At 46.6% G+C, this 22,338-nt stretch overlaps 2 protein-coding genes across 3 annotated transcripts in view; one reads left to right on the top strand and one right to left on the bottom strand.

Moving 5' to 3' along the window:
• The first annotated feature begins 1,310 nt into the window (after positions 1-1,310).
• Positions 1,311-13,352, top strand: b3gnt2l (UDP-GlcNAc:betaGal beta-1,3-N-acetylglucosaminyltransferase 2, like). The gene is made up of 2 exons (XM_055895167.1): positions 1,311-1,510; positions 11,298-13,352. The coding sequence occupies exon 2, from the start codon at positions 11,570-11,572 to the stop codon at positions 12,887-12,889; it is 1,320 nt and encodes a 439-aa protein (XP_055751142.1). The 5' UTR covers positions 1,311-1,510; positions 11,298-11,569; the 3' UTR covers positions 12,890-13,352.
• Positions 13,353-14,093: 741 nt separating this feature from the next.
• The window catches only part of bckdha (branched chain keto acid dehydrogenase E1 subunit alpha), a 69,571-nt gene continuing 61,326 nt past the window's right edge, over positions 14,094-22,338 (bottom strand). For both annotated transcript variants that reach the window (XM_055895168.1, XM_055895169.1), the window contains exon 8: positions 14,094-17,448. In XM_055895168.1, the coding sequence (XP_055751143.1) occupies positions 17,106-17,448 (343 nt within the window). In that variant the 3' untranslated portion in view covers positions 14,094-17,105. The remainder of the gene's footprint in view (positions 17,449-22,338) is intronic.

The following is a 22,338-nucleotide window of genomic DNA, read 5'->3' on the forward strand; positions in this document are numbered from 1 at the left end:
CCTTGAAGTAGTTGTTTTCTTTGCTCTGCAAGGGCCGCGGGCTTTTGTGGAGCGATGGTTAACGATGCTTCGAGGGTGGCTGTTGTCGACGTGTTCCTGGTTCGAGGGTGGCTGTTGTCGACGAGTTCCTGGTTCGAGGGTGGCTGTTGTCGACGTGTTCCTGGTTCGAGGGTGGCTGTTGTCGACGTGTTCCTGGTTCGAGGGTGGCTGTTGTCGATGTGTTCCTGGTTCGAGGGTGGCTGTTGTCGACGTGTTCCTGATTCGAGGGTGGCTGTTGTCGATGTGTTCCTGGTTCGAGGGTGGCTGTTGTCGATGTGCTCCTGCTTCGAGGGTGGCTGTTGTCGACGTGTTCCTGGTTCGAGGGTGGCTGTTGTCGATGTGTTCCTGGTTCGAGGGTGGCTGTTGTCGACGTGTTCCTGGTTCGAGGGTGGCTGTTGTCGATGTGTTCCTGGTTCGAGGGTGGCTGTTGTCGACGTGTTCCTGGTTCGAGGCTGGCTGTTGTCGATGTGTTCCTGGTTCGAGGGTGGCTGTTGTCGATGTGTTCCTGGTTCGAGGGTGGCTGTTGTCGACGTGTTCCTGGTTCGAGGCTGGCTGTTGTCGATGTGTTCCTGGTTCGAGGGTGGCTGTTGTCGATGTGTTCCTGGTTCGAGGGTGGCTGTTGTCGATGTGTTCCTGGTTCGAGGGTGGCTGTTGTCGATGTGTTCCTGCTTCGAGGGTGGCTGTTGTCGATGTGTTCCTGCTTCGAGGGTGGCTGTTGTCGATGTGTTCCTGGTTCGAGCCCAGGTAGGGGGTGAGGAGAGGGACGGAAAGCTAAACTGTTACACCTGTCCTCCTATAGCTCCTCCCACCAGCCTCCATTGCTGGATATTCAATAGGAGAATTTCAATTGTATACTCCTGGTGTCCTCTCTCCTCAAACCATTGGATGAGAAAGACAGAGGTCTGCCCCTCTGACCTGTCCCTCCAATGGGTTTTGAGGAGGTGGCGAGGAGTGTGCAATTGAGATTCTTTCAGTGTGATAGGCAGTTGTTTGGACATAATAATTAATATAGCCACCCCGCCCAGTAGGATCCCACACACGCAGAGGGCAGCGCCATAGAGGTAGATAGAGGACTCTTTTTTACATCTATGCCACTATAGCATCTGTGACAGCATGGGCAGCGCCAATTGAATCTACAACACATAGGAATTCCCACTAACTTGACTACTTTAAAATAGCTGCAGCATGGTGAAAGCCCTCAATGGCAGTGCCCATGGCAAAATAGCTTTTAGGCTACTAGAGGCCTCTATCATTCTCTATGGGCTGGTCGCGGCTTCTGTGCCTGTGTGAGCTTGCTGGAAAATATGCTGTTGCCACTCCTTGAGATAATTATAGGAAGTCTTTTTTGCTTGTCAGTCCTGCGGTTGATCAAATGTAGCCTACAAAACGTTTTTGACACCGTAGGAACATGATCGCTTGAGTCATCAGCCGACACTGAAAAGGAAGGAGCTGGAGGAAAAGTTCCCACACCGTAAGTAACGTTTTTTTCCCCCCCCACCTTTCTGTGAATTGTAACCGTTGTATACTAATTATATAATTATTATAAAATATTGCATTTTAACTACGCAATCAACTATTAGGACTAAACACATTTATCGCCAGAAAAATCATTATAATCAAGTTGGAGCTACTAAACAATTTCAATCCATCTACCCCGTAGGATAATTTTTTTATTCTAACATATTTAATTCGAGGTAACAAAGACGGAATCGTCTACGATTGGTCGCTCGGGAAGACTGACATATTCACAGTTCTAAATACTTTAAAAAAAAAGAACGTGACGGAGATTCCACGATAGTCACTTATTTCAGTGCACGGTCCCTGGTTTACATAACTACATGTACAGTTATAGAGATGCAGACATGAACCCTTGTTTCACTGTTCGGTCATTAGACAACTTTTGACATTATTTTTAAACGAAGTTATTGTCGGTAGGGCTTTGATGTAATGCAGTTTCTATATTTCGGCACTCCCCTTGGAAATAATATTTGCTGTTAAATGATTAACCAACCACATCAATAAGTTATTTTATTCTATAAAGACTCTTGTTAAAATACAACTCACAGTTACCCTGTAGAAAAGCCAGAGTAAACCCCCTTCAGAGAGAAGTTCTGTTCAGACTCTTACCTAGTAACTGCTTCACCTACTAATTGATTCGTTGGTCAGGCAACCTTTCCCATGTCTCACTCTGCCGGGCAGTGGCACCTGTTGTAGCATATCTGTGTTGGCAGTGAGTTAGTTTGATCTGTGTTGGCAGTGAGTTAGTTTGATCTGTGTTGGCAGTGAGTTAGTTTGATCTGTGACGTTATATCTGTGTTGGCAGTGAGTTAGTTTGATCTGTGTTGGCAGTGAGTTAGTTTGATCTGTGTTGGCAGTGAGTTAGTTTGATCTGTGACGTTATATCTGTGTTGGCAGTGAGTTAGTTTGATCTGTGTTGGCAGTGAGTTAGTTTGATCTGTGACGTTATATCTGTGTTGGCAGTGAGTTAGTTTGATCTGTGTCCTTATATCTGTGTTGGCAGTGAGTTAGTTTGATCTGTGTCGTTATATCTGTGTTGGCAGTGAGTTAGTTTGATCTGTGTCCTTATATCTGTGTTGGCAGTGAGTTAGTTTGATCTGTGTTGCCAGTGAGTTAGTTTGATCTGTGACGTTATATCTGTGTTGGCAGTGAGTTAGTTTGATCTGTGTTGGCAGTGAGTTAGTTTGATCTGTGACGTTATATCTGTGTTGGCAGTGAGTTAGTTTGATCTGTGTTGGCAGTGAGTTAGTTTGATCTGTGTTGGCAGTGAGTTAGTTTGATCTGTGTTGGCAGTGAGTTAGTTTGATCTGTGTTGGCAGTGAGTTAGTTTGATCTGTGACGTTATATCTGTGTTGGCAGTGAGTTAGTTTGATCTGTGTCCTTATATCTGTGTTGGCAGTGAGTTAGTTTGATCTGTGTTGGCAGTGAGTTAGTTTGATCTGTGTCGTTATATCTGTGTTGGCAGTGAGTTAGTTTGATCTGTGTTGTTATATCTGTGTTGGCAGTGAGTTAGTTTGATCTGTGTTGGCAGTGAGTTAGTTTGATCTGTGTCGTTATATCTGTGTTGGCAGTGAGTTAGTTTGATCTGTGTTGTTATATCTGTGTTGGCAGTGAGTTAGTTTGATCTGTGTTGTTATATCTGTGTTGGCAGTGAGTTAGTTTGATCTGTGTTGTTATATCTGTGTTGGCAGTGAGTTAGTTATATCTGTGTTGGCAGTGAGTTAGTTTGATCTGTGTTGGCAGTGAGTTAGTTTGATCTGTGTTGTTATATCTGTGTTGGCAGTGAGTTAGTTTGATCTGTGTTGTTATATCTGTGTTGGCAGTGAGTTAGTTTGATCTGTGTTGTTATATCTGTGTTGGCAGTGAGTTAGTTTGATCTGTGTCCTTATATCTGTGTTGCCAGTGAGTTAGTTTGATCTGTGTCGTTATATCTGTGTTGGCAGTGAGTTAGTTTGATCTGTGTCGTTATATATGTGTTGGCAGTGAGTTAGTTTGATCTGTGTCGTTATATCTGTGTTGGCAGTGAGCTAGTTTGTTATATGGATGCTGTACAACTATGATAATCCACATTTTCCATATCAAAATCTTTTTAAATCTGGTCAAGTGGATGGTGCCTTTCCCTTAACGACAGTCACAAAGTATTACTCCCCCCCCCCCCCCCCTCCCCCCTTCTCCTCTTTAAAAAACAAACAAACACAAGGTCCTGGTTGCGTCCCAAACCCTGGTCAAAAGTAGTGTGTTAAATAGGGTGCCATGTAGGGAATAGGGTGCCATGTAGGGAATAGGGTGCCACGTAGGGAATAGGGTGCCACGTAGGATGCAAGCCTCTGTGTTCTCCCTGTTCTCTAGGTGTTGACTCTAGCTGGCCCCTCAGGAATGAGAACTGTTGATCACTCTGCCTGTAGTAGCTCCTAATGAATCACAGGTGAGGAGAGTGTAGAATACCCATGATGCAGTCCTCTCGAGATATTCTAACTGTTCAAACACCTTTTTATTTACATGAATAAATTCTTGATATTTACAGCGCATTTGGAAAGTATTCAGACCTCTTTTTACTTTTCCACATTGTTATGTTACAGCCTTCATCTAAAATGGATTAAATCGTTTTTCTCCCCTCAATCTACACGCAATACCCCATAATGACATCGCAATACCCCATAATGACATCACAATACCCCATAATGACATCACAATACCCCATAATGACATCACAATACCCCATAATGACATCACAATACCCCACAATGACAAAGCAATTAATATATATATTTTTAAAATATCATATTTGCATAAGTATTCAGAACCTTTACTCAGTACTTTGTTGAAGAACCTTTGGCAGTGATTACAGCCTTGAGTCTTCTTGCGTATGACGCTACAAGCTTGGCACACCTGTATTTGGGGAGTTTCTCCCATTCTTCTCTGCAGATCCTCTCAAGCTCTGTCAGGTTGGGATGGGGAGTGTCGCTGCACAGCTATTTTTACGTCTCTCTAGAGATGTTCGATTGGATTCAAGTCCGGGAGACTTGTCCCGAAGCCACTCCTGCGTTGTCTTGAGTGTGTGCTTAGGGTCGTTGTCCTGTTGGAAGGTGAACCTTCACCCCAGTCTGAGGTCCTGAGCGCTCTGGAGCAGGTTTTCATCAAGGATCTCTCTGTACTTAGCTCCATTCATCTTTCCCTCGATCCCAACTAGTCTCCCAGTCCCTGCTGCTGAAAAACATCCCCACAGTATGATGCTGCCACACCATGCTTCACAATTGGGATGGTGCCCGGTTTACTCCAGGCTTGGCATTCAGACCAAAGAGTCTTGTTTCTCATGGTCTGAGAGTCCTTTAGGTGCCTTTTGCCAAACTCCAAGTGGGCTGTCATGTGCCTTTTACTGAGGAGTGGCTTCTGTCGGGCCACTCCACCATAAAGGCCTGATTGGTGGAGTGCTGCAGAGATGGTTGTCCTTCTGGAAGGTTCTCCCATCTCCACAGAGGAACTCTGGCGCTCTGTCAGTGACCATCAGGTTCTTGGTCACCTCCCTGACCAAGGCCTTTCCTCTCCGATTGCTCAGTTTGACCGGGCTGCCAACTCTAGGAAGAGTCTTGGTGGTTCCAAACTTCTTCCATTTAAGAATGATGGAGGCCACTGTGTTCAAATCCAATTGTATTAGTCACATGTGCCGAATACAACAAGTGTAGACCTTTAAGTTAAATGCTTACTTACAAGCCCCTAACCAACAATGCAGTTTGAAAAAATATGAATAAGAAATAAAGTGTAACAAGTAATTGAAGAGCAGCAGAGAAATAACAATTGCGAGACTATGTACCGGGACCCCCCTCTATAGAGTCAATGTGCGGGGGCACCGGTTAGTTGACGTAAAATGTACATGTAGGTAGAGTTATTAAAGTGACTATGCATAGATGACAACAGAGCGTGGCAGTGGTGTGGAGATGGGAAGGGAGGGGGGTGCAAATAGTCTGGGTAGACGTTTAATTAGATGTTCAGGAGTCTTATGTCTTGGGGGTAGAAGCTGTTTAGAAGGCTCTTGGACCTAGACTTGGTGCTACGGTACCGCTTTGCGTGCTGTAGCAGAGAGAACAGTCTATGACTAGGGTGGCTGGAGTCTTTGACAATTTTAGGGCCTTCCTCTGACACCGCCTGGTATAGAGGTCCTGGATGGCAGGAAGCTTGGACCCAGTGATGTACTGGGCTGTTCGCACTACCCTCTGTAGTGGCTTGCGGTCGGAGGCCGAGCAATTGCCGTACCAGGCAGTGATGCAACCAGTCGGGATGCTCTCGATGTTGCAGCTGTAGAACCTTTTGAGGACCCATGACAAATCTTTCCAGTCTCCTGAGGGGGAATAGGTTTTGTCGTGCCCTTTGGACCATGTTAGTTTGTTGGTGACGTGGACACCAAGGAACTTGAAGCTCTCAACCTGCTCTACTGCAGCCTCGTCGAATGAGAATGGGGGCGTGCTCGGTCCTCTTTTTCCTGTAGTCCACAATCATCATCTTTGTCTTGAACACGTTGAGGGAGGTTGTTGTCCTGGCACCACACGACCAGGTCTCTGACCTCTTTATAGGCTGTCTCGTTGGTGATCAGGCCTACCGCTGTTGTGTCATCGGCAAACTTAATGATAGCGTTGTGCCTGGCCGTGCAGTCAGGAGTGAACAGGGAGCACATGAGGGGACTGAGCACGCACCCCTGACGGCCCCTGTGTTGAGGATCAGCGTGGCGGATGTGTTGTTACCTACCCTCACCACCTGAGGGCGGCCCATCAGGAAGTCCAAGATCCAGTTTCAGAGAGAGGTGTTTAGTCCCAGGGTCCTTAGCTTAGTGATGAGCTTAGAGGGCACTAAGGTGTTGAACACTGAGCTGTAGCCAATGAACAGCATTCTCACATAGGTGTTCCTGTTGTCCAGGTGTGAAAGGGCAGTGTGGAGTGCAATAGAGTGCATCATCTGTGGATCTGTTGGGGAGGTATGCAAATTGGAGTGGGTCTAGGATTTCTGGGATGATGGTGTTGAAGTGAGCCATGACCAGCTTTCCAAAGCGCTTCATGGCTACAGACGTGATTGCTACGGGGCGGTAGTCGATTAGGCAGGTTACTTTAGTTTTTTTGGTCACAGGCGGTCTGCTTAAAACATGTTGGTGTTACAGACTCAGAGGTTGAAAATGTCAGTGAAGACACTTGCCAGTTGATCAGCGCATGCTCGCAGTACACATCCTGGTAATCCGTCTGGCCCTGCGGCCTTGTGAATGTTGACCTGTTTAAAGGTCGTACTCGCATCTGCTGCGGAGAGTGTGATCAGTCTTCCAGAACAGCTGGTGCTCTCATGCATGTTTCAGTGTTATTTGCCTCGAAGCAAGCATAGAAGTAGTTTAGCTCATCTGGTAGTCTCAGGTCACTGGGCAGCTCTCAGCTGTGCTTCCATTTGTAGTCTGTAATGGTTTGCAAGCCCTGCCACATATGACGAACGTCAGATCTTTGGGACCTTCAATGCTGCAGAAATGTTTTGGTACCATTCCCCAGATCTGTGCATTGACACAATACTGTCTCGGAGCTCTATGGACAATTCCTTCCACCTCATGGGTTGTTTTTCTTCTCTGTCAACTGTGGAACCTTTTATATAGTCTGTGCCTTTCCAATCAATTGTATTTACCACAGGTGGACTCCAATCCAAGTTGTAGAAACATCTCAAAGATGATCAATGGTAGGGCCTCCCGGGTGGCGCAGTGGTCTAGGGCACTGCATCGCAGCGCTAGCTGTGCCACCAGAGACTCTGGGTTCGCGCCCAGGCTCTGTCGCAGCCGGCCGCGACCGGGAGGTCCGTGGGGCGACGCACAATTGGCCTAGCGTCGTCCGGGTTAGGGAGGGTTTGGCCGGTAGGGGCAGTGTGCGCTAACCAAGGGAGCCGGGGGCACGGTGTTTCCTCCGACACATTGGTGCGGCTGGCTTCCGGGTTGGAGGCGCGCTGTGTTAAGAAGCAGTGCGGCTTGGTTGGGTTGTGTTTCGGAGGACGCATGGCTTTCGACCTTCGTCTCTCCCGAGCCCGTACGGGAGTTGTAGCGATGAGACAAGATAGTAATTACTAGCAATTGGATACCACGAAAATTGGGAGAAAAGTGGATAAAGAAAATAAAAATAACTAAAATAAAAGATGATCAATGGAAACAGGATGCAGCTCAATTTTGAGTCTCATAGCAAAGGGTCTGAATACATCTCTGAAAACCTATTTTCGCTTTGTCATTATGGGCTTGATAGGTTCTAATGATTAGAGTAAGAACTCAACGCTTAAATTATTCTTCCCAAAGGATCGAGCTGAATCGATAAAGACCCTGCCTCCATTCTAGAACCCTGCCTCCATTCTAGAACCCTGCCTCCATTCTAGAACCCTGCCTCCATTCTAGAACCCTGCCTCCATTCTAGAACCCTGCCTCCATTCTAGAACCCTGCCTCCATTCTAGAACCCTGCCTCTATTCTAGAACCCTGCCTCCATTCTAGAAACCTCACACACAGTGACATTTAACCCTTTCTCCTATGCTGAGTCTCCTCCTCCTCACATCTGAACAGCCAAAGCATCTCTGTTGCTAGACAGAACCTTAGTGATATATGTTCTTCCTCACTTCATCTGACCTGACCTCTGCCCCAAAGTGCTCATTCCTCCCCAACTCACGGCTGTCATGGTGACTGGTCTCTTCTCCTCCCACAGGATCTTTGATGGCTAACAATAAAATATCCTGACATAATGTAAATGTTATACTGTTGAAGTCGGAAGTTTACATACACTTAGGTTGGAGTCATTAAAACTCGTTTTTCAACCACTCCACAAATTTCATGTGAACAAACTATAGTTTTGGCAAGTCGGTTAGGATATCTACTTTGTGCACGACACAAGTCATTTTTCCAACAATTGTTTACAGACAGATAATTTCCCTTATAATTCACTGTATCACAATTCCAGTGGGTCAGAAGTTTACATACACTAAGTTGACTTTACCTTTAAAAAGCTTACAAAATACGAGAAAATTGTCATGGCTTTAGAAGCTTCTGATAGGCTAATTGAAATCATTTGAGTCAATTGGAGGTACATCCACAGAGGCATTTCAAGGCCTACCTTCAAGCTCAGTGACTCTTTACTTGACATCATGGGAAAATCAAAAGAAATCAGCCAAGACCTCAGAAAATAAATTGTAGACCTCCACAAGTCTGGTTCATCCTTGGGAGAAATTTCCAAATGCCTGAAGGTACCACGTTCATCTGTACAAACAGTAGTACGCAAGTATAAACACCATGGGACCACGCAGCCGTCATACCGCTCAGGAAGGAGATGCGTTCTGTCAACTAGAGATGAACGTACTTTGGTGTGAAAAGTGCAAATCAATCCCATAACAACAGCAAAGGACCTTGTGAAGATGTTGGAGGAAGCAGGTACAAAAGTAAATATATCCACAGTAAAACGAGTCCTATATCGACTTAACCTGAAAGGCCGCTCAGCAAGGAAGAAGCCACTGCTCCAAAACCGCTATTAAAAAAGCCAGACTACGGTTTGCAACTGCACATGGGGACAAAGATCGTACTTTTTGGAGAAATGTCCTCTGGTCTGATGAAAATAGAACTGTTTGGCCATAATGACCATCGTTATGTTTGGAGGAAAAAGGGGGATGCTTGCAAGCTGAAGAACACCATCCCAACCGTGAAGCACGGGGGTGGCAGCATCATGTTGTGGGGGTGCTTTGCTGCAGGAGGGACTGGTGCACTTAACAAAATAGATGGCATCATGAGGGAGGACAATTATGTGGATATATTGAAGCAACATCTCAAGACATCAGTCAGGAAGTTAAAGCTTGGTCGCAAATGGGTCTTCCAAATGGACAATGACCTCAAGCATACTTCCAAAGTTGTGGCAAAATGGCTTAAGTACAACAAAGTCAAGGTATTGGAATGGCCATCACAAAGCCCTGACCTCAATCCCAAAGAAAATTTGTGGGCAGGACTGAAAAAGCGTGTGCGAGCAAGGAGGCCTACAAACCTGACTCAGTTACACCAGCTCTGTCAGGAGGAATGGGCCAAAATTCCCCCAACGTATTGTGGGAAGCTTGTGGAAGGCTACCCAAAACATTTGACCCAAGTTAAATAATTTAAAGGCAATACACTCAATTAGTATTTGGGAGTATGTAAACTTCTGACCCACTGGGAATGTGACGAAAGAAATAAAGCTGAAATAAATCATTCTCTCTACTACTATTCTGACATTTTTAACATTCTTACAATAAAGTGGTGATCCTAACTGACCTAAGACAGGGAATTTGAACTAGGATTAAATGTCAGGATCTGAGTTTAAATGTATTTGGCCAAGGTGTATTTAAACTTCCGACTTCAAATGTACATTACCCTCTCTCCCTCAGTGACTTGAATACGTATGTAAAGTATTATATACCCAGGGTCGTTACAGTATATTTCATATTCTCAGAACCCAACAGGGTATTGTGTGTCGATTTGACGAATCAATAAAAGTGTATACATTTTAGAATTATGCTGTAATGTGTCAAAGGGAAGGGGCCTGAATACTTTCCGAATGTACATGTTGCCCTCTCTCCTGCTGCCTGTCCAGTGTGGCTGGTAACATGTTGCCCTCTCTCCTGCTGCCTGTCCAGTGTGGCTGGTAACATGTTGCCCTCTCTCCTGCTGCCTGTCCAGTGTGGCTGGTAACACGTTGCCCTCTCTCCTGCTGCCTGTCCAGTGTGGCTGGTAACATGTTGCCCTCTCTCCTGCTGCCTGTCCAGTGTGGCTGGTAACATGTTGCCCTCTCTCCAGCTGCCTGTCCAGTGTGGCTGGTAACATGTTGCCCTCTCTCCAGCTGCCTGTCCAGTGTGGCTGGTAACATGTTGCCCTCTCTCCAGCTGCCTGTCCAGTGTGGCTGGTAACATGTTGCCCTCTCTCCAGCTGCCTGTCCAGTGTGGCTGGTAACATGTTGCCCTCTCTCCAGCTGCCTGTCCAGTGTGGCTGGTAACATGTTGCCCTCTCTCCAGCTGCCTGTCCAGTGTGGCTGGTAACATGTTGCCCTCTCTCCAGCTGCCTGTCCAGTGTGGCTGGTAACATGTTGCCCTCTCTCCAGCTGCCTGTCCAGTGTGGCTGGTAACATGTTACCCTCTCTCCAGCTGCCTGTCCAGTGTGGCTGGTAACATGTTGAAATGGAATTGGAATCTCTTACGCAAAATAACATTTTATTGGCACAACTATACTTAACTGTCCAGTTTGAGCTCCCCCTTATTCCAGATAAAGTATTACTCCATAATTGACAAGCCTTATCTTAAACCTCATCTATTGTCCTCATGTTCAACACTGTTTCTGGGTTATTATGTTGGATTTGTTTTAGTCTTTATCAGCACACAGCAGTTGTTCTTTTTCTCTTGACACATTTAGACCACAGTAGAAACCACAGGAAAACCTCTACACTCTCCGCTTCACTGGCTTCCTGTTCTAATTTAGTTTCTGCAAATCAGCCAACTCCTTTACTTTTCCTTTTGTGTTCTCCGCTTGCCCTTTGGCAGAAGTCATTGTAGCCAGCTAAGGCTTTGGAACACAGGACTGAGACTAGCCTATAGCCAAACAGAGGGATAGAATACTTAAAAGACAATTCGATGGCAGATAGTTTGGATTCTTTACTAAGCTGTGAAAGACAAGTGCCTCTACAACTAGACAAAAGGGACACTGGCTTTTTACAGATTTGTTTTCTTTCTCGTCACCAGGCAAAACACAAGACAACAGCCACTGAAGAACCAAACTGGAGGATCACAAACAGGATTGTCTGGAATATCTGGATGGTTCTGTTCCGAGAACCCTGCCTCATTCTAGAACCCTGCCTCATTCTAGAACCCTGCCTCATTCTAGAACCCTGCCTCCATTCTAGAACCCTGCCTCCATTCTAGAACCCTGCCTCCATTCTAGAACCCTGCCTCCATTCTAGAACCCTCCCACTCCCATGCTGTACTGCAGGTAAACCCCATCCAGGACCCAGAGGATGAGACGTATCCAGGCCCTCGTCGTCATGGCCTTCCTGTGCAGCCTCTGCCTCATCTTCTTGTACTCCTCACTCAACCTCCATCTGGCCCACAGACACAGAGGTCTCAGCCAACTTCAGGTCTCAACCAACTCCAGGTCCGAGGTCAGCTTTGAAAGCCTGTCCACCAAGCCGGTCCCAACGTACCTCAGACTGACGCCCACCAAGGACAGTACAGAAAGTGTCCCTACTCAGTCCACTGTTAATCCTACTTCTGATCTCCACCAAGCTGCTGTCTTTGCCGCCATCAAGAAGGCTATACCTCAGAACACAGCCTATTGGAACCGCGTGTTTTACTCCGGCTTGGGACGACTGGACAAGGCGGGGAACTCAACAAGACAGGAGGGACTGGACTGGTCCCATTGCCGACACAACCCTGAGCAGCTGCGGACAAACATTCATGACTTTACTTCCTATCCAGAACTCCACCAGGACTTCCTGCTTGGGATGGAGTGTAGAAACCCTCCTATCCTGATTGACCAACCAGAGAAGTGCACCTCGGAAGACGGAGAAACCTTCCTCCTCTTCGCCATCAAGTCGACCCCGAGGAACTTTGAGCAGAGACAGGTGGTACGGGAGACGTGGGGGCGAGAAGCGGTGTATAGAGGAGGGGTCAGAGTTCGTATAGTGTTCCTGCTGGGATCCTTATCATTGGAGGAGCCCGACCTGAGCCAGCTACTGGTGTTTGAGGCGCGTCACCACGGCGACCTCCTCCAATGGGACTTCCACGACTCGTTCTTCAACCTCACACTGAAGGAGCAGGTGTTCTACAGGTGGGTCTTGAGCCGCTGTCCTAAAGTCTCCTTTGTCTTTAAAGGGGATGACGATGTCTTCGCCAACACTGAGGCCATACTGGGCTACCTGCAGTCCCTGGAGCCTAACAAGATCTCAAAGCTCTACCTGGGTCAGATGATCTCCACTGCTAATCCCCTCCGCGACTCTAAAAGCAAGTACTACATCCCCCCGACCTTCTACGACGGGCCTTACCCTGCGTACGCCGGGGGAGGAGGCTACCTCTTCTCGGGGTCGTTGATCAGACAGCTTTACAGCGTCTCCAAGTTCCTCCCTTTCTACCCCATCGACGACGTTTACTCCGGGATGTGCTTCAATGCACTGGGAATACTTCCAGAGGCACACGATGGCTTCCAGACGTTTGACATACGCGAGCAGGACCGGGAGAACCCGTGTGTTCATAAGAATCTGCTGCTGGTGCACCGGCGGAGCCCTCGGCAGATCATTCGACTGTGGAGGAGTATACACAACCCCGTGCTCATATGTTAAGGGCTTTCACTGAGCCTCGGTGGTAGGTGTTGACCCCCCCTCTCACCACTGACACAGAGTCAGATGTTAAATAACCAATTTCCTCTATTCATATGCTGAACTATGGTTGCACATTTTTTGGGGGAACTCTCAAATTCCCTCGTTTTTCCAGAAACCCCGGTTGGAGGGTCCCTGGATTTCCTGCTTATTCCTTCCTGATTTGCGGGAATCTGCCAACCGGGATTCCAGAAAACCAGGGAATTGAAATTTTGCAACCCCGGATGTTTGCTGCTAACCACACAAGCCATATTCAAATGCTGAATGGCCTGATTGAGCCAGATGTCTTTCCACCCCCTACTGGTTAAGATCTGATTTGAGAGCCTTGTCTACCTCTTTAGCGTCACTCAGGGATGGTTTCCATGACGACGGTTGCAAAAATCTGTTTTCTAGAAATCCGGATGGGGGGGTACTTGAGGACTGGATGGGGGGGTACTTGAGGACTGGATGGGGGGGTACTTGAGGACTGGAGCTGGGGAAACCTCTGTTCTAAATTGCAACAATAAAATGTTGCATACTTTGTAAATGATGAAAATCTTTAATTTTTTGAGGTGGATATAAAAAAAAAAGTGTATGACTTTACGTGTAACTGATCGTCTGGATATTCTCCTCAGGGGACTAGGACTGTTCTTTTCATTGTGTGAAAATGTAATAAAATACTGTGAAACTCACTGGTGCTTTCAAAACAACTAGGTCAAATGTCAGTGATCTAGAACGATTCCCCCCCCCACCCAAGTGAAATGACTGTTAAAATGTTTCTTCCCCCAGTGGTCTTGGACATCTGACTTCATGAACGCTCGAGTTCAGTCGTCTTGAACGTGGCTCCCCAAAAAATTCTTGCAGTCATTTAACTTGAAACTTTTCATTGTGTGTTATGGGGAGGCGATTTATTTAACTAGAATGTAATAAACTGAGCGGCTTGGCGGCTCGTGTTTCGGAGGATGCATGTAAGTATGAGTTGAGCGTCGCAGCGATTTTTAAAACGGGATCGTAACTACCGATTGGGGAGGAGAAAGGTGGTTAAAATTCACACTGTGGTATACTACACAGCACCACCATGTATTGTCAAACTGCTCGTCTCCACAGCATGTCTTAATCATCAACAGTACATTAAGTATAGGCTTTGTGTGCTGTCCCCCCCCCCCCCCAAACCAAATAATCAGTCATCTGTTTTCACGATGTTTATTCAGTAACCTGGACACATTTTAATTAACTCAAAGAAACTTTATTAAACAAAGAAACTCAAACGCCATAGACCCCGATACCAAAAAGCTAGAAAACTTTGCATACGAAACGAGTGGGAATCTACAGTATTAACTAATAACCTTTATAGAGGAAGTAGGCAAAACTAAGAGTTCTAGGTACGCATGACAACACCACTGGTATGGGTAGATGGTTAAGTCATTTTCAGTCCTATATCCCCCAGCATGCATTACTCAGGTATGATTAACCAGTGAGCAAAACTGGTTTTAATGCCTTTTGCTCATTGGGTAGACTCCTGTGGACTAATAAATGACTAATGTAGACCATTCAACTACTCAGTTGTTGAGCGAGCAGGAAAATCTTGATTATCATGTTTAACAAAGACCAACTGAACTAGCTCACGGCGTCACAGTATCAAGGGCTTGATAATCATGTGTGTTAGCTCTGAAATAATTCTAATACACCGGTAAAGGCTGGGTGTCGCTGAAGGAGGGGTTAACACAAAATACAGGACTGACTGGGTCAGACTCATTCATTCAAAGCACACAAAAAACTAGAGGCCCATAGTGGTCAATTAGAACAAAACCATCCTTAACATTAGTCCCTCCCACTACTGGGCATAAAGCTAAGAATTCTAGCCCGGTCAGAATACCAGAAAAGAATTCTAGCCCGGTCAGAATACCAGAAAAGAATTCTAGCCCGGTCAGAATACCAGAAAAGAATTCTAGCCCGGTCAGAATACCAGAAAAGAATTCTAGCCCGGTCAGAATACCAGAAAAGAATTCTAGCCCGGACAGAATACCAGAAAAGAATTCTAGCCCGGTCAGAATACCAGAAAATAATTCTAGCCCGGACAGAATACCAGAAAAGAATTCTAGCCCGGACAGAATACCAGAAAAGAATTCTAGCCCGGTCAGAATACCAGAAAAGAATTCTAGCCCGGTCAGAATACCAGAAAAGAATTCTAGCCCGGTCAGAATACCAGAAAAGAATTCTAGCCCGGACAGAATACCAGAAAAGAATTCTAGCCCGGACAGAATACCAGAAAAGAATTCTAGCCCGGTCAGAATACCAGAAAATAATTCTAGCCTGGTCAGAATACTATAACTCTATGCAGAACAGTAGAATACAACAGTCCCATCTGCCTCTCCTCTCCTCCGGCTCCAGCCTAGGACACTTTCAACATGGCACAATGTTGTGGAACGTTCAGATGGAAATAGTTTATATAGAACAAACATGCCTCTCTGACACGAAGCAAAAGGAATCATGTCAGTTCTATTTGTGACATTTCTACCTGCAACGCTGTACAGGGTTTTCCTGCAGACTGAGTGTATACACCAAATGGCACCCTATTCCATATAGGGTGCACTACTTCTGTCCAGAGCCTAGAGTCGGGAATAGGGTGCCATCTAGAGTAGGGAATAGGGTGCCATCTAGAGTAGGGAATAGGGTGCCATCTAGAGTAGGGAATAGGGTGCCATCTAGAGTAGGGAATAGGGTGCCATCTAGAGTCGGGAATAGGGTGCCATCTAGAGTAGGGAATAGGGTGCCATCTAGAGTAGGGAATAGGGTGCCATCTAGAGTAGGGAATAGGGTGCCATCTAGAGTCGGGAATAGGGTGCCATCTAGAGTAGGGAATAGGGTGCCATCTAGAGTAGGGAATAGGGTGCCATCTAGAGTCGGGAATAGGGTGCCATCTAGAGTAGGGAATAGGGTGCCATCTAGAGTCGGGAATAGGGTGCCATCTAGAGTAGGGAATAGGGTGCCATCTAGAGTCGGGAATAGGGTGCCATCTAGAGTAGGGAATAGGGTGCCATCTAGAGTAGGGAATAGGGTGCCATCTCGAGTCGGGAATAGGGTGCCATCTCGAGTCGGGAATAGGGTGCCATCTAGAGTAGGGAATAGGGTGCCATCAAGAGTAGGGAATAGGGTGCCATCTAGAGTCGGGAATAGGGTGCCATCTAGAGTAGGGAATAGGGTGCCATCTAGAGTCGGGAATAGGGTGCCATCTAGAGTAGGGAATAGGGTGCCATCTAGAGTAGGGAATAGGGTGCCATCTCGAGTCGGGAATAGGGTGCCATCTCGAGTCGGGAATAGGGTGCCATCTAGAGTAGGGAATAGGGTGCCATCAAGAGTAGGGAATAGGGTGCCATCTAGAGTAGGGAATAGGGTGCCATCTAGAGTAGGGAATAGGGTGCCATCTAGAGTCGGGAATAGGGTGCCATCTAGAGTCGGGAATAGGGTGCCATCTAGAGTAGGGAATAGGGTGCCATCTAGAGTCGGGAATAGGGTGCCATCTCGAGTCGGGAATAGGGTGCCATCTCGAGTAGGGAATAGGGTGCCATCTAGAGTAGGGAATAGGGTGCCATCTCGAGTCGGGAATAGGGTGCCATCTCGAGTCGGGAATAGGGTGCCATCTAGAGTCGGGAATAGGGTGCCATCTAGAGTCGGGAATAGGGTGCCATCTAGAGTAGGGAATAGGGTGCCATCTAGAGTAGGGAATAGGGTGCCATCTAGAGTAGGGAATAGGGTGCCATCTAGAGTAGGGAATAGGGTGCCATCTAGAGTAGGGAATAGGGTGCCATCTCGAGTCGGGAATAGGGTGCCATCTAAAGTAGGGAATAGGGTGCCATCTCGAGTAGGGAATAGGGTGCCATCTAGAGTAGGGAATAGGGTGCCATCTAGAGTCGGGAATAGGGTGCCATCTCGAGTCGGGAATAGGGTGCCATCTAAAGTAGGGAATAGGGTGCCATGTGGTACTCTGCCAGAACCTGAAGGATATACTATCAGCAGAACCAACGAGTTAGCTAACTAACTAGCCTAAATGTTATATATTGTTTTAGACAGATAAACTTGTGCATGGGTCTAATTGATTCAACAAACAAAAAGTTTAGCTTTTTTAATGAACCAGAAAAAGAAATGTTTAGCCGGCTAACTCCTTGATCCTGCTTTTGTAGTTTTACTCCAGTGGTAGTGTTTACTTGGCGTAGGCATCCAGTGGATAGTGCTCTTTATACTGCTGGATATGTCTCCACATGGCCTCCTTCTGCTTGACCAGGTTAGGGGTCATCTCTTCATACACGTCAGAGAACATCAAGTCAGGGTGAGGCTTGTGCCTCTTCTCAGCCTTCTCAAACGCCTCCATCACCATCTTCCGGCTCTGTTTCCTCCAGCTCCTCTCGTCCTCCTCGGACCACCAGGAGCGGGCCGTCATGTAGTGACGCAGACGAGAGATGGGGTGGTCCTGTTTGTCCCAGTAGTTCACCTCATCTACGGAGCGGTAGGCCGAGCTGTCGTCGCTGGTGCTGTGGTGCCCAATCCTGAGGGATGGGACGGAAGGAGAATGTCAGTGGAAGGTTAGGTAAATGTTTGCCCCTAACATGCCTCCTAGTTCTTGAATGCTGTTGATTTTATGGTTTCAATTCAACACATGACGCAGTCGTCACATGACGCAGTCGTCACATGACGCAGTCGTCACATGACGCAGTCGTCACATGACGCAGTCGTCACATGACGCAGTCGTCACATGACGCAGTCGTCACATGACGCAGTCGTCACATGACGCGGAAGAGAGGACCGTGTCAGCGCATGTCTAGTTAAGACGGTATTAATCTCACGCTGGTCTGTCGCAAGAGACTAAGGCTATGTTTACACACCCAGACCAATTCTGATCCCCCCCCTCACCATATTGGTCTTTTGACCAATCAGATCAGCCCTGAAAAAGATATGAAACAAATATAACTTTGATAACGGTGGGATGGATGTAAGGTGGAATGGAGCGGAGCAGAGTCAGGTTAGCTGTGGACTTGTGTGTCCAGAATTTACTATTCTCATATGAGAATAGTACAGAGACGCCTGGTGCCGGAATTTTCTTCACTACGGGTTTGATTCAACTTCGTGTCACAACATTAATTACAAAAGCAACAGGAAATAAAATGTAAATAAAATCCTCTGAACTCCTTCGGCAGTTTCAGCACGACAACGTGTTGTAAGGTAGTGATAGGTAGTGTACAGGTGCTGGTAGGTAGTGTACAGGTGCTGATAGGTAGTGATAGGTAGTGTACAGGTAGTGATAGGTAGTGTACAGGTGCTGATAGATAGTGTACAGGTGCTGGTAGGTAGTGTACAGGTGCTGGTAGGTAGTGTACAGGTGCTGATAGATAGTGTACAGGTGCTGATAGATAGTGTACAGGTGCTGGTAGGTAGTGTACAGGTGCTGGTAGGTAGTGTACAGGTGCTGATAGGTAGTGTACAGGTGCTGGTAGGTAGTGTACAGGTGCTGGTAGGTAGTGTACAGGTGCTGGTAGGTAGTGTACAGGTGCTGGTAGGTAGTGTACAGGTGCTGATAGGTAGTGTACAGGTAGTGATAGGTAGTGTACAGGTAGTGATAGGTAGTGTACATGTGCTGATAGGTAGTGTACAGGTGCTGGTAGGTAGTGTACAGGTGCTGGTAGGTAGTGTACAGGTGCTGGTAAGTAGTGTACAGGTGCTGGTAAGTAGTGTACAGGTGCTGGTAGGTAGTGTACAGGTGCTGGTAGGTAGTGTACAGGTGCTGATAAGTAGTGTACAGGTGCTGGTAGGTAGTGTACAGGTGCTGGTAGGTAGTGTACAGGTGCTGATAGGTAGTGTACAGGTGCTGGTAGGTAGTGTACAGGTGCTGATAGGTAGTGTGCAGGTAGTGTACAGGTAGTGATAGGTAGTGTACAGGTGCTGATAGATAGTGTACAGGTAGTGATAGATAGTGTACAGGTGCTGGTAGGTAGTGATAGGTAGTGTACAGGTAGTGATAGGTAGTGTACAGGTAGTGATAGGTAGTGTACAGGTAGTGATAGGTAGTGTACAGGTGCTGATAGGTAGTGATAGGTAGTGTACAGGTGCTGATAGATAGTGTACAGGTGCTGATAGATAGTGTACAGGTGCTGGTAGGTAGTGATAGGTAGTGTACAGGTAGTGATAGGTAGTGTACAGGTAGTGATAGGTAGTGTACATGTGCTGATAGGTAGTGTACAGGTGCTGGTAGGTAGTGTACAGGTGCTGGTAGGTAGTGTACAGGTGCTGGTAAGTAGTGTACAGGTGCTGGTAAGTAGTGTACAGGTGCTGGTAGGTAGTGTACAGGTGCTGGTAGGTAGTGTACAGGTGCTGATAAGTAGTGTACAGGTGCTGGTAGGTAGTGTACAGGTGCTGGTAGGTAGTGTACAGGTGCTGGTAGGTAGTGTACAGGTGCTGGTAGGTAGTGTACAGGTGCTGATAGGTAGTGATAGGTAGTGTACAGGTAGTGATAGGTAGTGTACAGGTGCTGATAGGTAGTGTACAGGTGCTGATAGGTAGTGTACAGGTGCTGATAGGTAGTGTACAGGTGCTGATAGGTAGTGTACAGGTGCTGATAGGTAGTGTACAGGTAGTGATAGGTAGTGTACAGGTGCTGATAGGTAGTGTACAGGTAGTGATAGGTAGTGATAGGTAGTGTACAGGTAGTGATAGGTAGTGTACAGGTGCTGATAGGTAGTGTACAGGTAGTGATAGGTAGTGTACAGGTGCTGATAGGTAGTGTACAGGTGCTGATAGGTAGTCTACAGGTAGTGATAGGTAGTGATAGGTAGTGATAGGTAGTCTACAGGTAGTGATAGGTAGTCTACAGGTAGTGATAGGTAGTCTACAGGTAGTGATAGGTAGTGTACAGGTAGTGATAGGTAGTGATAGGTAGTCTACAGGTAGTGATGGGTAGTCTACAGGTAGTGATAGGTAGTCTACAGGTAGTGATAGGTAGTCTACAGGTAGTGATAGGTAGTGTACAGGTAGTGATAGGTAGTCTACAGGTAGTGATAGGTAGTCTACAGGTAGTGATGGGTAGTCTACAGGTAGTGATAGGTAGTCTACAGGTAGTGATAGGTAGTCTACAGGTAGTGATAGGTAGTCTACAGGTAGTGATGGGTAGTCTACAGGTAGTGATGGGTAGTCTACAGGTAGTGATAGGTAGTCTACAGGTAGTGATGGGTAGTCTACAGGTAGTGATGGGTAGTCTACAGGTAGTGATGGGTAGTCTACAGGTAGTGATGGGTAGTCTACAGGTAGTGATGGGTAGTCTACAGGTAGTGATAGGTAGTCTACAGGTAGTGATAGGTAGTCTACAGGTAGTGATGGGTAGTCTACAGGTAGTGATAGGTAGTCTACAGGTAGTGATGGGTAGTCTACAGGTAGTGATGGGTAGTCTACAGGTGCTGATGGGTAGTCTACAGGTAGTGATGGGTAGTCTACAGGTAGTGATGGGTAGTCTACAGGTAGTGATGGGTAGTCTACAGGTAGTGATGGGTAGTCTACAGGTAGTGATGGGTAGTCTACAGGTAGTGATGGGTAGTCTACAGGTAGTGATGGGTAGTCTACAGGTAGTGATGGGTAGTCTACAGGTAGTGATGGGTAGTCTACAGGTGCTGATGGGTAGTCTACAGGTGCTGATGGGTAGTCTACAGCATTGCAATGCCGCTGGGGGTACGCCAAATATAAATGTGATTTTTTTTTTTAATAAGAAGGTGCTAGAAGCGTCTTATATGGTGAGCTACCGAGTGGCGAGGACAGGCAAGCCCCATACTATACTGGACTTCATTCTTCCTGCTGCCGCGGATATGGCTGGACAATGCTGGGGGAAAAGGCCAAAAAAACTACACAGACAAGCTTTCATAAAACAACACTTTCATGACACATCAGGGACATGGCAGGAGATGTTTTGAAACAATTACTGCTTCACATACAAGCCAGTGAATTATATGCGTTACAGCTGGATGAGTCAACAGACGCCTGGCACAGCTCCTGGTATATAGTTTATGTGTCGGGGGGCTAGGGTCAGTCTGTTATATCTGGAGTACTTCTCCTGTCTTATCCGGTGTCCTGTGTGAATTTAAGTATGCTCTCTCTAATTGTCTCTTTCTTTCTTTCTCTCTCTCTCGGAGGACCTGAGCCCTAGGACCATGCCTCAGGACTACCTGGCATGATGACTCCTTGCTGATGACTCCTTGCTGATGACTCCCAGTCCACCTGGCCGTGCTGCTGCTCCAGTTTCAACTGTTCTGCCTGCGGCTATGGAACCCTGACCTGTTCACCGGACGTGCTACCTGTCCCAGACCTGCTGTTTTCAACTCTCTAGAGACAGCAGGAGCGGTAGAGATACTCTCAATGATCGGCTATGAAAAGCCAACTGACATTTACTCCTGAGGTGCTGACTTGTTGCACCCTCTACAACTAATGTGAATATTATTATTTGACCATGCTGGTCATTTATGAACATTTGAACATCTTGGCCATGTTCTGTTATAATCTCCACCCGGCACAGCCAGAAGAGGATTGGCCACCCCTCATAGCCTGGTTCCTCTCTAGGTTTCTTCCTGGGTTCTGGCCTTTCTAGGGAGTTTTTCCTAGCCACCGTGCTTCTACACCTGCATTGCTTGCTGTTTGGGGGTTTAGCCTGGGTTTCTGTACAGCACTTCGAGATATCAGCTGATGTACGAAGGGCTTTATAAATACATTTGATTTGAATATGTCCGTTACCTTTATGAGGGGTTAATTAAGGAAGACATCCTCTTCTGCAAACCACTGCAAACCAGGACAACAGGAGAGGATATTTTTAAAGTACTGGATAGCTTTGTGACATCAAATGTACTTTGGTGGTCAAGATGTGTTGGTATCTGTACTGATGGCCAAAAGCCATGACAGGGAGACATAGTGGAGTGGTAACGCGCGTGCAAGCAGTTGCTCCCGACGCCACTTGGCTACACTGCAGCATCCACCGAGAGGCTCTCGCTGCCAAGGGAATGCCTGACAGATTGAAAGACGTTTTGGACACTACAGTGAAAATGGTTAACTTTGTTAAAGCAAGACCCCCTGAACTCTTGTGTATTTTCTGCGTTATGTAATGATATGGGCAGCGACCATGTAACGTTTTTACAACATACAGAAGTGCGCTGGTTATCAAGGGGAAAAGTATTGACACCTTTTTTTATTTTTTAAATTGAGAGACGAGCTTAAAGTTTTCTTTACTGACCATTATTTTCACTTGTCTGACCGCTTGCAGGATGACGAGTTTCTCACACGACCTGCCTGGCCTGTCTGAGTGATGTTTTTTCTCACCTGAATGATCTGAATCTAGGATTACAGGGACTCTCCGCAACTATATTCAATGTGCGGGAAATAACTGAGGCTATGATTAAGAAGTTGGAGCT

The sequence above is a fragment of the Salvelinus fontinalis genome, chromosome 33, assembly GCF_029448725.1.
Source record: "Salvelinus fontinalis isolate EN_2023a chromosome 33, ASM2944872v1, whole genome shotgun sequence".
Classification (NCBI taxonomy): domain Eukaryota; kingdom Metazoa; phylum Chordata; class Actinopteri; order Salmoniformes; family Salmonidae; genus Salvelinus; species Salvelinus fontinalis.